Here is a 14,477-nt window from a genome sequence, read left to right on the forward strand (position 1 = left end):
TCGGGCTTTTAAGGAGGGTGGAGGAACTGTTTTAAAAAGTAGCTATTTTGCAATCTTGTTTTTAAATGGAAGAGTTACGTGAAATGAATGGAATGACTATTAAATGAAATAGAGTCAAAGTCTGTTTTTGTTGAATTGTTTTTTTGCCACCCTCAAAGATATATATCTTTACTAGGTATTTGTGCCCAGCTGGCTGCTTGTACAGTAAGGGAAAGATCTTTGGAACATTTTATTATGAGAGTGTAAGTACCTTTTAATAGCTCGTCGATGTAATTTGTGGGGAGCTAGCGGTAATAACAGAAATGGGAAATGCCAACAATTCTAGTGTAATTTGGCTTTTCGTATTCTCCAGTTGTGGTGCTGTAAAATGGTGCTAGTACAAGATTATCTGTATTTTCCTCAACTTAGTGATGAAAAAAAGAAGCAGGCGAAGTGATTCCAGACTTGATTTTGTCATGAATGCCCTTAATGTGCGATGAAACCCCTGGAAAGCGAGGGATGGGGATCAATAGACAGCTTTTGCAAAGATGTCTTCTTTAATGTGGGCAGCTGCCATGCCAAACAGAAACTTTACATGAAAAACACTGTTAAATGTCGTAACTAAATAAAATCTTGGGCTGATTTGCTGGAACTTGACTTAACAAGATTATTTATAAATTAAGTATGGCACCGTTTTCCCATCAAAACTACTTTTGGGGTGATGAAAAATTGAAGATAAAAGGGTGTTTGTGTGAAAGCCTGTTTGCTTTCCCCATTCTGACTGTTGGTGCATGACTGCATCGCCCATGATACATCTTTGCCCTGCAGCTTCTGAGATTGCAGACAGCCGCCTCCTCCAGGTGGTTTAAGCAGAAATATTTTGGCTTTGAATATTTTGAGAACTGGAAATGTTTCATACTGGTCGTTAATTTCCAATGCTGTTTTTTCTTCTAAATTTTATATAAATGTAAGGTTTTGTTATTTTTAAAGAAGCTTGCCATTCAACCAGGCAGTGCTTAAAATAATAATAATAATAACAACAACAATAATAATAATCTTATAATATAAAATAAGGCTGTGTTGGGACAGTAAGATTTAACAACCAGATTCCAAAGGAGTGCACTCAGCTTATTTTCCATTTGGCCCTTTGGTGGTGGTTTCATTTCTTCTTCGTTTTTTGCACAGCGGCTGGTCAGCGTTGCTCCGTGGATGAGATTTATTTCACATACTGTTTGTGTTTGTACTCTTGTCAGTCATCAAGCATATGTCGTGCTGCAATTCATTACGGCATCCTGGACAATAAGGGGGGACTGGTTGATATCACGAGGATGGGGAGGACGCTGACTTTTGTGAAGTCTACCAGGAACGGTGTGGAGTCTTTTAGGTACTGCCTTCATTAAAAAGGTTTTGTATTTGCTTTAAATATAAGCCGATGTTCAGTCATCTTTGTTACTCATATGTAGACATAGTGAGTCAAGTAATTATAGTATGCTTATTTTTTTAATAAATGTTTTTGTTTGCTTGTTTTGCAGGAAAAGTAAGCCTTCAAATGCATTCATGGTTTCCAAAGTCACAAGTAAGTTTTAAAAGCTGAGATGAAACCATTGTTGCTAGAGTTTTATGGGATACTTGAAAACATCGTTCCTTACAGTGCTCAGTGTTGTTTTAAGTGGTCATGTCAAATGGTTCAGTACCACAGCTAAACCCTAGCATGGCGATCCATCACCCGTTATGGGCAATTCCACCATCAACCACCTCATTTTTCTGTGGGTATCTCGGAGGAAGGTACAGAAAAAGGTGATAACGGGCCATTTCCAGCAGCATCTCCTGGTGATGGATCATGGTCGGGTGCAAACATCAGCTGCAGTGTCACAAGCTGCTGATAGTAAGGTGATGGAAGATGAGCCGTATTTGTATGAAAGCCTCAGTCTAGTGTGAACACTGAATAAATCCTGATAGTGCAGTAATATAATGAAACACATAATACATATGAAATTAGTTTATATGGAGATTCATTATATTTATGATGAGCATAAAGATAAATACTGCGGAGTTCTACTTTTTAAATGGTTCCCACTTTCTGAATGTCTTTGAATAATTCTTCCTCCTACAGGTAATCATCATTTGATTAGATCCACTTGAGCCAGTTTCAGGGAAAACTATAGGTGTTAGGTTATTTGGACTCCATAGAATCATTAAGGTTGGAAAAGACCTCTAGGATCAACAAGTCCAACCATCAACCCCACCCACCAAGGCCTCCTAAACCATGGCCCCAAGTGCCATGTCTGCATGGTTTTTGAAACCCCCCAGGGACGGTGACTCCCCCACCTCTCTGGGCAGCCTGTGCCAGTGCCCGACCACTCTGGCAGTGAGGACATTTTTCCTAATATCTGATCTCAACCTCCCCATGTCTGGAGCTGCAGCAAAAATACACTGTCTTGTGGGTCAGCTGCTTTTCTCTTTTGAAAGCTGTGACCTTTTTAAGGCCACCTTGTAGTATGGTAGTAGGATTTCTGCTGGAGAGCTGGTTAGCCCTCTCCTGGGTGCATGCCGCTGGTAAAGGAGCGAGCGGCCTTCCTCCTGGTGCCCTCAGCTGGACGCGGGTTTCACCAGATGCGTTGCGTGGCTGTGACTTGTGTTTTCTGCAGCTGCCCGAGCTATTAGGTCTAGTAATTTGCCTTTCCATATTTATTTCCGCAGCACAGACGCTGGATTGCTATGCTACAGTAGCTGAGCTGTGCCAGTTCAAAAAGCCGGCCACCCATTGCCCAAGGTAACTGCGTGCCACGAGCATGAGCCTGCTTATGTTCAGCTTAAGCCCGCTCTGCTCTGAGGGTGGAGGATGCTGAGGTCCCCAAATCTGAGGGCTAGCAGGAATGGAGCTGATTATACCAGATGAACTGGAAGAAGGGGTTGGGAATATAACGTTTCCTTCGGCCACTGTGCTTTTCTTGGCATCACGATAGAAAATTCATGTCCATCCATGGATGGCTTCAGTAACGTGTAAGTCAGGCTACGCGATCCCGTCTCAGCGCACCCCGATGTATGAGCGTGCAACTCCGCATGCTGTCTGTATTCTCCTGCACTTGCTGGTCTTTGGATGTGGTTTTCCTTTCCACCTTAAAACATGGAAGAACTTGCGCAGGTGCAAGTCGTGGCAGGACAGGGGGGGCACAAACACACGCAAACAAGTACCTGCGCAGCGTTGTGCAAATATATAGGTGCTCCCCTTTGAAAATGTCAAAAAAGACCAATCCCTGTTTCACTGGTCTAAACCCTTCTATTTGCAGTTCTGCAGCAACTACCAAATGTCATCTGAGGGGAACAAATAATTAAATTCACTGTTGCCACCTGCAGACCAGATGCAGGCACTTGAAATCTCCCAAGAATGCAGCTTGCTTTCCTGTTGAGCCTTATAGAGAATAAGTATGAATAAATTGTTTTCTAGGATTTATTGTCCAGCCCACTGTAAAGACGAGCCATCGTACTGGGCGCCGGTGTTCGGCACAAACGTGTATGCAGACGTGAGTACGCCCCTTTTCCTGATGACCCCCTCTGTCACAACATCCGTATCGCAGAGCTGGGGTCATACTCGGCGATTTAGGGAAGGCAATCAAACTCTCTCTGTGATCATTACAATGCGGGGATGGGGTAGGTGGGGATGAAGGAAGAAGCAGCACCAGAAAAGTGCACCAGCTGCCACGCTGGGCTGGGGTCAATGGGCTTGGGGAGCCCTTACGCGCTCCGGCACTGACTTACTCTTATGGACTTGGGCAGGTCACTGAACCGCCCCGTGCCTTAGGGGTGACGGCTGTGAAATGACAGTAGCGCTTATCTGCCTTTGCAAAGTGTTTTGGGATCTACAGACGAGCACCAAAGGGATTTGATGATATGCCATCACATTATGCAGTTAGCAAAAATAGATTTTGTTCCCCCTCCCTGTCTTCCTCTTTCCGGGAGCCGAACAGCGTTTTTGAGCAGTGGGGATGCAGCACAGAGCAGTGGAAAGAAAGCATGCGAGTTGGTTTTATTGGTTTGTTTTTCTAAACTCTGCTCATGGGGATGAGTAGAGACTTGATGCTAAAACTAGGCAAAGAGTCATTTTTTGAAAATCTCTTAATATTAGGCCTCTAAAAACTGGGTTTCAATGTTTTTCCATTTGTGGATGTCTCTTTTTTCTTTTTTTTTTCCCCCTGTTGGAGATTGTCTTTAGAAACGCCAGCTCCCTGGCCAGTGTGTAGCCTATAGCAATGTGCTTTCTGAAAGCCTGGGGGAAGCAGTCAGCAGATCATGGACCCCCAGCTCGGGGCTGGTGTGGACATTTGCAGACTCCAGAGAAAAAACATCCTGCAGAAATCCTCCATTAATTTGGGGCAAGCTGTTGTGAAAGCAATTTTTCAAACCCCCTGTTTTTTTATTTTACTCAAGACCCGTTTTTTTTCAAGGTAGAGCTGCACAAACAGGTTAGCCTAGACTAGCTCACATGCAAATTCATCGGGCAGCTGCCACCCTGCAGTACCTGCCCCTGTGCATGCTCTGACCTGCAGGATATGGGAAAAAGTTTTCTCTCTTTTACTGAGGACAAAAGTACCTCAGATTACCCCCGAACAGGGCCTGCGATTACAAGGGTATTAGGCGAGGCCCAGCATCCCACGCTGGCGTTGTTTCCTGATTTGTACTGACGCAAAAGGATTAGTGGCCTTTAATCAATCTCAAGCTCCATTTCCTACCATACCCCCTGGGTATTGTTTCATAAATGGGGGCACGGACTGTGATTTGGGAGGAAAATAAAATAGGGGGGGGGCGGGAAAAGTATGTGGCCACTTGCTAGAGGGTTTGGTGAACCTTTGTCTGGACTACTGTACGAATTGTAATAGGGAAAGCAATTAGGTTTTTATGAGAGTGTGAGACTGGTAGCAAAGCAGGTGAAACCAGCTGAGAAAAAGGAGCGTGAGGAGGCTGTGAAACGTGCTGCAAAGGGAGAGGTATTGATGCTGGGCAATGCTCGGGCTGGAAAGCTGACAGGAGAATCACGCGTGCCGTGCAGGGAGAGCTGGGGCAAAGGCTTCTCCCAGGGAGCTGTGCAGGGTGCCCGCCGGGAGGGGATGCTGTGAATTAACCCGAGCCTGCGGCCAAGGAGTGATTAAAGTGGAGAATAAGCTGGATGAGACAAGTGCTGCCCTTCTAAGGAGGGCCCTTTGCCTTCACGGCTAGAGTGGCACCTTCATGGCCCTGGGGGGACTTGTGCTGCAACTGTGTGGTCTTAAATAAGTTATCTAAAAGAAAAAAGAAGCGCCTTGCCCTGTTTCCAGTCTGCACTCCCTGCAGTGCCCACTGGCCTTTTAGCACCTTCTCCAAAGCATCCATTTGCTAAATGCTCTGGCAGGTAAGGATTTGATAGTCCAAGCTGTGATAACAAAAATGCTTGGCTAGCCTGGGTACCAACCTGCTTCGCTGTGCTTTTGGCCCGAGATAGCGTTTGCATTTACATCGTCCCAGGACGGCATGTGAAAGTTTGTTTTGCCATGAAGAGCAAAGCTGTGACATGAAGGATTGGCAGCTTTTATGAGATAAGTCTGATTTTATTCAGGGGTGGTAAGTGCCACTAGCTCGGTTTGTGTTAAGGGATTTCTACCCGCTTTAAATGCATTCTGATTGGTTTATTTTCCCTCATCATTATAAGATTATCTTGGATTGTGTGGCTATAAGATTATCTCCGGGTTAGACCTGGTGGCTTAAAGCACAAAGAGATATTGGCAGACTTTGCTTTAAAAAGCAGTGCAGGAAATTGTCCATGGTGAAATTAGTAATACTGTGGAACAGGGGCGTAAAAGAGCCTTAAAATTTGGGGTAAATGGACAAAATGCAAGAAAATATGCTATGGGAGAGGTTCATGCCCAAATGCCAGGTCTTTCCAGTGACTAGAATTACTTTTTGGTGAGAAAGGCTAGCTGGCTGCATGCAGGGTTTGCAGATGGAAGCAGCACGTGGGGGGAACGTATCCAACAGCCTTCCAGTGCTGAAATTAGTAGTGAGAAGCAGCTGGCTGGGGAACAGAAAATTCGTTGCCTCTTTTCCCTGGTGGCACATTGCAGCAAAGTTCTTTATGCTGCCGTGTAACTGGGGGGAAAAATAATTGGAAAAAAAATTACATTAAAAATCTATGAGCATGTGATTGTGCCTAGGAAATAAAACTCAGGTGTTGCTGGTGTGGACAGGACCAGTTCTGGGTGATGCTGGAGCTGTGCGAACACCTGAGGGTCTTTATCAAGGCTGTAAAAGAGCTTTTAAGTTTCACAAGACACTGTCATTTGTCACTCGGACTTCTAGTGTGACATAAGACTTCAAGGGAAACCCATCCCCATCCCTGCTCAGGAGCCCTATCGAGCTAACATTTTCTCTCTTCAAGAGAAAACGATTCTCTGCTCTTGAGATAAGGTCTTTTACCCACAGCTGTGCAGTAGTTCCTTGGAGGAGGATAGATCACCTACATAACGAGGCTGACTTTTATCACCAGAGCAAACCAAGTTGGGTGGCTCAGCTCTCAGGAGATACGCACTTAATGGTTAAACCGGTCCCACTAATGAGGAAATGATGGATGATCAAACTCATAGTCCCAGGCTATTGCTAATAGCCCATGATAAAAAGTATTGTCACTTTATGGGGTAGGCCTCAGCGTCCACTTTGTCTGCAAATGCTCTCAGAGCATCCCAAGGGGCTACACCGTGGGAAGCCGTTGCGTTGTCCCTGCAGCTGTTGCATGTCTGGATTTGAGGGGAAGGCCTTATTCTTGTAATGCCTCATCTTCCAAACGCTCTGCAATCCATTCATCAAAGCAGAGCCCGGCCTGGGATGTGAGAGGGCTGTAATCCAACAGTGATAAGGGGAGGTTTGGGGTAAAGCACTAAAAAGCCTGTTGGTCCAAGCTTTGAGTAAGCGGCAGAACAGCAAGTCCTGGAAAAAACCAGGAATGCCTTGAAAAGAACATCGTTTCGGATGTCTCCCAGTGGACAGTGTTGCAAATTGATTCAGGACGGTTTAATTTTATGAGCCAATTTTAGCTTTACAGATTTCCCACCACATATTAGGGTGAATTCACAGGATATCTTCCAAACACAACGTTCCCTTGCTCCCTTGACCATATATAGAAGCAAAATACCAAATTGGCACTCCAAAGTCAGAGAGCTGCCAAGAGATAGGCCATCCAAAGTGATAAATATATAGGAGACAAAGCAAACCTGCCATATATGGCTGCAAGAATGAAACAGCACGGTCTGTATTGTACATATGTGACGGCAACGCTGGCCCTTGGCACTGGTTTTGTGGTAGTTTTGATTTTTTAGCGATCAGGGAGTTTACCGGGTTGGGATTTTTACCTGCTGCAGTTCCCTTGGGCAAAGCTAGTTTTTGCTTTTTATTATTCCAGCTTGCTGTATGTACATCCTCTAGAGGGTTGGCAGCCAAGTTTATACTACGCCTAAGCCTTCTCTTCTTTTGCTCTCTTTTCTGGATGCTTTCGGAGCTTAGTCATCAGTTGTTAGTGTTTTGTGTTCCTGCAGCTCTTCTGACTCTGCACATCTTGGAGAGCAGGGTAACGGCGCGGTGTGCAGTAGGGAAGCCTTAGTCTTTTCAGAAATGCTAATCTCCCTCCGTACTCGGTGTTGTCTTACGGGGCGATGCCTGTCCAAAAACTACGCCACTCGATGGGCGCAGTCCTTCTGCTTTTCCCAGAAAGAAGGATGTAAACTGGATAGTTGGTGGTCACTCACCTTAATTCAGGAAAAGGGTCTGCCTTTCAAGCTGCTGGGTGAATAAACTTTGCTGAGGTGGCTGGTCACTAGCAAGCGTTTCACTGCAGCAGTTTCTCTGGTGCAGACCCAAGAGGCGCTGGCTGGAAAGTTGTCCTCAGTTCAGCTTTGGCTCTGGATAATCTCCCAGGAGCAGCTCCGCCACGGAAGGGAGTGGTGGAAAGGCTGCTTGTCCTCTGCGGTGGTGGTAGATCTCCTTCCAGACCTTTTGCTTTCGCAGTTGCTGCTGGGGCTTATGACCTGCAAGATCAGTTCCATGGCATCTCTTATCCCTAGTCTGTCCATAAGAAGGACAGAATTGTTTCATAGCTCTTTCATTCCACTCATCTTTTTTTATTCCCTGGTTTTCCTTGTTGCTAATGGAGAGGGTAAATCTCCAGCTATAAAATATAGACAGTTTGTAAGTCAAAATAATTCAATATTTTTCAGAGCTCCAGTATCTGCAAAACTGCAGTGCACGCAGGAGTCATTCCAGATGAAACAGGTGGTTTTGTGGACGTGATGCCTGTAGAAAAGAAGAAAAGTTATGTTGGCTCCTTAAAGAACGGAGTCCAGTCTGAGAGGTGGGATTCTTCTCTTTGTACTTTTCTCTTATATCCAACCGTGTGTTCAACTCTATGTCAAAGTCAGCAGGTATCAGCCAGAAGGGCTGGTGGATTGGAAATACGTGGCTTAACGGTGTCACTGAATTTCGGGGTGCAAACAAATGAGTGTGCTGTCAGTAGCTGCTTTCCCGATTGGGTGAAAGGAATGAAATATTTGTTAGGCCTTGTTTTATTTTATTACAGTATGAGTCCGTATTAATGCATTTTGCTCTATGTGTTTATCACACTGAAAAAGCAGCACAGGTATTTCACAGCTTTCAGCCTGGCCCATGCTTTGGGGCTTAGAATGGGATTTTCCTTTAAATTCTGGGGTGTGGGGTGTGTTTGTTAACTGATTTCTTCTGTTCTCTCTGAAAGAAGCATGAGTAAATTAACATACAGAGAGAAGATCAAACAGGTTTTAAAGACGGGATTACCAACCGTGTATTATTTTGTAGTTTCTTTTGACCTAACCTTGCTGGTTTCGGTGTACAATCGCAAATCAGTGCTTCCAAAATCCTGCACCTCCAGATGATCGCAATGATTGAGTCGTGGCTCCTTCGGCCCTTTCTAATTTTGAAACTTCTGTTTCAGTCTGTGATGTATTTTTTTCAGATATTGTGGTGATGGTATTGATTTTCAAACAGAATTTCCCACTATTCTGGGGGATTTTGGTCACTGCTAACGTGGTCCTGTCTGTTCTATGTAGTTCATCTTTTATAATTATCATAAGAAATTAAAAAAGTTTCCTGTTTTTATTCTAATAATGGATATCCCAGAGTGCCATAGAGCAACTCAGAAAATAAAAATAGACTAAGCCAGGAAATCGATAGGCATTAAACATGGGCTTCTTTCGTATAGACCTGTCAGGGTCAGCATTTTGCAGTTCTGTGATTTGCAATTCGGTAGATTGGATTTAGGTGACAAACCTCCTGTTCCTATGAGTTTTCTTCTATTTCTGTCTTGCTTTTGCTCATCTTTTATACTAACAGACAACCCATTACTTGGATGGCAAACTCTGCCCTAACTAAGAATAAACTCTACTGCTAGCAGTGACATGCAATATGAGCACCAGGTGCTGATCTGGGAGGTGAGGGAAACCAAAGACGTTCTCGCAGCAGGGATGAGTATGAAGGTTTGGAAAGTGTTATTTACACTTGGCAGTAAGGAGGACCTTCATGCTGTGAGATTCACTAGACAGTGAAATATCTTTTCAAAGATGAGGGTGAAAACCTTTAGGACACTGGAAATAACCTTTGGTAAAGATACGTACCCAGACAGGTACTGGAAAGGGTTGCCTTTGAGATTTACCGGGCCTTTACCCCCGTTGGAATGTTTATTTTGCGGGAATGTGAACTTTTGCCTTTTTCCTGAGGTTTTGCAGCCCAGCAGGGCCGAAGGAATAAGGGCTGGGAACAGAAGAGACCCCTTTCCCCCATGCACACAGCCACCCCCAGCAGCCTGGAGTCCGAGCTGTTGGGGGCACCTCTGCAGACCGAAAATGAATATACATACTTATTGTCTTTTAATGTGAGCTGAGCCGGCTACTGCCATTGCCAGCACCAGGAGAGGGGCCAGACAGGCCCTGGGAACCTGCCAGCCTATTTGACAACTGTTTTTAGGAAAACATGTTCCTCTTTATGCCTGAATCCCTGCATAAGGGAGCACAGTGTTCCTTGGATAAAAGCTAGTACTGTAAGAGAGGCTTTTGCTTCCCAGCTCCTTTTGTTGGCACTAGCACTGTAGATTTGGATGGAAAGTGGTAAAATAAAAGTGGACTCGTTGATTTTTGCCTCCTCTTGATTTTATCCTTTCTCTTTTGCCTGTTTCTGGTGGGACCACATCAGCACAGAGTCAGCGTGCACCCCAAAGAAATTCAGAGTTACCTGTAGCCTGTCACACTTTGGGTCCTGCAGTGCCTGCGTTCGGTTCATTATATGGTTTTTTTTTTTTTCTTTATTTTTTTCCCTCCAGCTTGAAGAACCCTTCAGATGGCAACGCTTTCCGAATTTTTGCTGTGAAGCAGTAAATTCCCAGGGAAGGTGCAGGTTTCTTTGGGAGAGCGCTCTGTTGATCTCCAGAGACAGGAAGGCTCCTCTGACGGCATCAGCTCTGACCGTACCCTCCTTGCCGATCTCTTTCAGGGATTTTAAAAAAAAAAGAAAAGAGAAAAAAAAAAAAAAAAAGACACCAGGTTCTGACTCAGCTGTTCGCATCTCATCGCACCCGTTCAGCGTTGTTATCTTTTCGTGTTTCTGTTTCTGTAGGGGCATTCAGCAATGATAAACTGTTCTAACTTTCAATTTACGAGAGGTGTGCTACACAGAACGGCGGTGGCTCAGTGTACCACAGACGTAGGGATCTCGGCCTGGCCCTGGGTGGCGTTTTTAGGGGGTGAAGCATCTACTGCGATGGGCGCGAGGATGCGCACTGCTGAGCAGACTCAGAAGTGAGCGACTGTCCAGGCGCTGGACCCTTTGAAATGAGAATCTGTTTTAAAAGTTGCATCTTTTGAGGAGAGGCTGGGCTTTGATAGAGTGGTTTTGTGCATGTTTGATGTTTTCTGTGCGGAAGGAGAGCAAATTTGGTATTTTCCCAACAAGGTGGCATGCATCAGCGCTGCTGTGTACGGCTGCTGGGGCATCGCGCTAGGCCACGTTGTACGATGGTGTCACGTCTGGGGAGAGGACGTTCCTGTCAGCTGGACATCAAGGTTTCTTGGGGACTGGAGTAGGGCATGAAATGGTGGCAGAGATCCTCGCTGAAGAAAATGAGGCCACCAGATAATCCAAAGAGCAGGTTTAGTGTTTGCTGGTCAAACATTCGCAGGTATTTTGCAAGTCTGTCGACCTATGAGCAGTCAGTGTATCGGGGCTCCTGTGCTGGCACATCTCATCCTATACTACACACCATTTCAAATAGAATTTCAGTTACATGCAGTGTATTGTTTTATACAGCAGTGCTGGTTGTTTTATCTGTAGTAGCTAAGTAGTGATAAAGTTAACCTTATTTCTGCTAGGAATGGTTGCATCCATAGGAAGCATGTTCACTTCACCTTCGTGAAGCTCCATGTGATGTGTGCAGTTCTGAGACAAAAGCTATGGCATAAATCGGGGGAGAGGAATTTTTCCTGTTCATTTTGTGACACCAACAATCTCAACTTTCAGTGTAAACGCTTTACCCATGAGCATTTGTCATCCAGGACGGTATGTTTTGTAAAACCCATAGGTGTTGTAACGATGTTGTTTAATATTTCATTATTTATGTCTCAACATGCATCCAAATGCATTTCAAAGCCAAGAGAAGAGCCTAGCGTGACCTGCTCTTTAAGACAGAAGGGTATTCTCTGCTTTATATTGGAAATGAATTTTTAGAATTGGCCTAAACACAAATCGGGTTGTCTTTTGATGCAGTAACTTCATTACTCATGAGAAGGCAACGTAAACTTCAGTTCTTCAGTTCTTGTAACTGCAGAGTCCTTCTGCTCAATAATTTGATTGTAGAATTGTGTAACAAATGGGAAAATATTTCCCTCTATTTGGCAGATGTCTCATAGCTGCTTTTATGCTCAGGCTATGTTTGGTTTAATCTAGACAGATATAAAAGCCATCTCTTCAAGCTGTTTCAAAACACAGACCAAAAAAAAAAAAGATTTATAATGATTAAGCACTTCTTTAATTCTGTAAACACCATGAAATCAGCACGAAAATGACTTTTTATCACTCAGTTTGTCTCATGAATGGGGTTTCTTTCTCTGTGAAATCTGAATCTGGTAAGAGACCTTTTGTAAAATATGAAATTAGAGGTGCTTTGCGTGGTCTCCAGAAGTGCTGCACAGCAAACCTACCTTTGGGGTGGACGGAGAGAAATGACTCTGTGTCATCATTGTTTATATAGTATCGTCCTCCAAGGTGTACAGTATTTGCTTCAGATAGGAAAACTATAAGTATTTTTTTTCTTACTAGGTAAAAACAGCTGGAACGTATCTTAGAAAAGCTGTTGGTTGGAAGCGTTTGAGACCTTGGCAGTGAGATAAGGCTTCCCTGTTTCTGCCCACTGTGAATAATTATGCTATACGTGGTCTGGTTCAAGCCCATTAAATGCTGCAGCATGAATCGATGACCATCGTGGGCCAAAGGGTAGTCACAGTGCAATTTATTGAATTGGAGAGTGCGAGAGATGCAGTCAGGTATGGGACTGCACATAAAACGCCTCGATGCTAACGGATGATCCCACCTCTAATATGCTGTCCATGACAATCGCGTATGCTGTAAAATGATGGAAAGAAACGCGAGGGCTCTTGGAGAAAACTCCAGGGGATTATTGCGAGCACATAAAAATCCAAACAGCTTGGGATGTATCTACCTGATGAAAAGGGGGCGAGGGAAGAATTATTGTTCCAACAGAAATATCCTAAAATGCTTAATTCAAGTTACAATTGCATATTTTTATCTTCAGCCAACTGGTTTGGATTTTTAGAAACTGATGTTAATTTAAGTCTGTATCTGTTTATTTTTATATTTGTTGTACAAAAGAGAAATTGTGACTTTACTAAACAAATATTATTCGAGGTCCTGGGTGCTATTAATTTAAACATACCTCCACCAGAATTAGGGGTGATCAGGTCCTCCAAGGCAGTCATGATATATCAATTACTTGCAATCGTGTGTGCTAGCTATTCATATACAGGTGGGACAGTACCAGTTTTTAGCCAAATATTTACTGATTTTATTTCTGATACCAAAACATTTCTCAGCCTAATATATTTCAATGCCTCTTAAAGATGCAGCACGTCTTTATATCACCAGATCCGTTCTTCCTTAGACCCCATTAGTAAGCATGTGCCAACTTGAAGCACCCAGATGTAGCCTTGCTGAAGCGTCTGGTTAAACCCCTGGCAAAGCCGATACTGCCTGGTTGTTCTTTTCCAATAAATACATCTTTGAAACCAAGACTGCCAGTGCAGACGCTGCCATTGCAGACCATCTGGCTCGGCACAGCCGAATCTCCAGAAAACACAGCCAGCACAAAAGCTGAAGGGCGGCGCTTCCCCAGCTGCCGGTGTGCTGTTGGGTCCGTTGGCTCCATTAATTTCTTCATTTTAAGACGTTCAGCCGACAGTTGGGTGAGGAGTCTCCAGCTGGTCGGTTGTGCAGTCTAAATATTTAGGGCCAGTTCATAGAGTTGCTTTTTTTTCTATGAAAAATGATGTATTTTACTTCCTATGTATAAAAGTTTCTTGTAAATTTTTTTTTTTGTGTACCTTTGCATGTTTTTCAAGGGGCTGTGTGTTTGTTTATAAACTATAGTTTTTATCTAAATACAGAATTGTAAAGTGTCTCCCCCCCTCCATTTCTTTTGATTCCTGAATTATTTGTGAAATAAAACCTTCCCAGAATGAATGCTTCCCTTGTCTTTAATGATCAGCCAGAGCTGGGGTTGAATTTAGAAGAGCTATTTGGGATTACTCCTGGGGACTAGAGTATCCCCTGGAGAGCCCAAGTGAGATCAGGATGTGCAGAGTCTGTTCCACAAACAAATAAATAAAACTACCCAGTACCCAGGCATTAAAAGTCAACCTTTGCCCCTTCAAGAATAAGATGTGTCCTTTCCCGAAGCATCCTGAGAGCAAGGGAAAACCCGTGTCTGTCTGAAGTAGGTTAATGAGTTGGAAACAGTGTTTAATGAAGTAGTGTTGCAAAATACAACTGAGATTAACTCCTCCCCACCTGACTAGGCTGGTGTTAAATGTACCCTTTTTTTTTTTTTTGGAAGGGAAAAGTATACAGATTTTTTCTTCTTTAATTCCCCTCAAAATTTTCTCCAAGCTTGGACTTGCTGACAGCACCACAAATCAAACCAAGTTGTTTCATGGTAATTCAACACCATCTTGTTTAAAGGAGCGACTTGACAAGGAGGTTTACAACTCGGCCTCCAGGCAATGAGCACCATATGGCTTTTGACCAAAAATGTGGACTGAGCCATGGGAGGGAGTCCTGATTGACAAGAAAGCCATGAAATTTTGTTTTCCATTACATATACGACAACATCAACATAAAATACAGAGATGATTGCATTACTCCAAGGCTGGCCTGATACAGTTATG

General features: G+C 43.9%; 1 protein-coding gene across 3 annotated transcripts in view; it reads left to right on the top strand.

The window, feature by feature from the left end:
- CRISPLD2 (cysteine rich secretory protein LCCL domain containing 2) overlaps positions 1–13,769 on the top strand; it is a 31,503-nt gene extending 17,734 nt beyond the window's left edge. For all 3 annotated transcript variants that reach the window (XM_064459685.1, XM_064459683.1, XM_064459684.1), the window contains 7 exons: positions 176–242; positions 1,233–1,363; positions 1,512–1,555; positions 2,680–2,752; positions 3,428–3,503; positions 8,217–8,350; positions 10,346–13,769. In XM_064459685.1, coding sequence (XP_064315755.1) covers positions 176–242; positions 1,233–1,363; positions 1,512–1,555; positions 2,680–2,752; positions 3,428–3,503; positions 8,217–8,350; positions 10,346–10,400 — 580 coding nt within the window. In that variant the 3' untranslated portion in view covers positions 10,401–13,769. The remainder of the gene's footprint in view (positions 1–175; positions 243–1,232; positions 1,364–1,511; positions 1,556–2,679; positions 2,753–3,427; positions 3,504–8,216; positions 8,351–10,345) is intronic.
- The last annotated feature ends 708 nt before the right edge of the window (positions 13,770–14,477 follow it).

Source organism: Phalacrocorax carbo, chromosome 8, assembly GCF_963921805.1.
Source record: "Phalacrocorax carbo chromosome 8, bPhaCar2.1, whole genome shotgun sequence".
Lineage (NCBI taxonomy): Eukaryota > Metazoa > Chordata > Aves > Suliformes > Phalacrocoracidae > Phalacrocorax > Phalacrocorax carbo.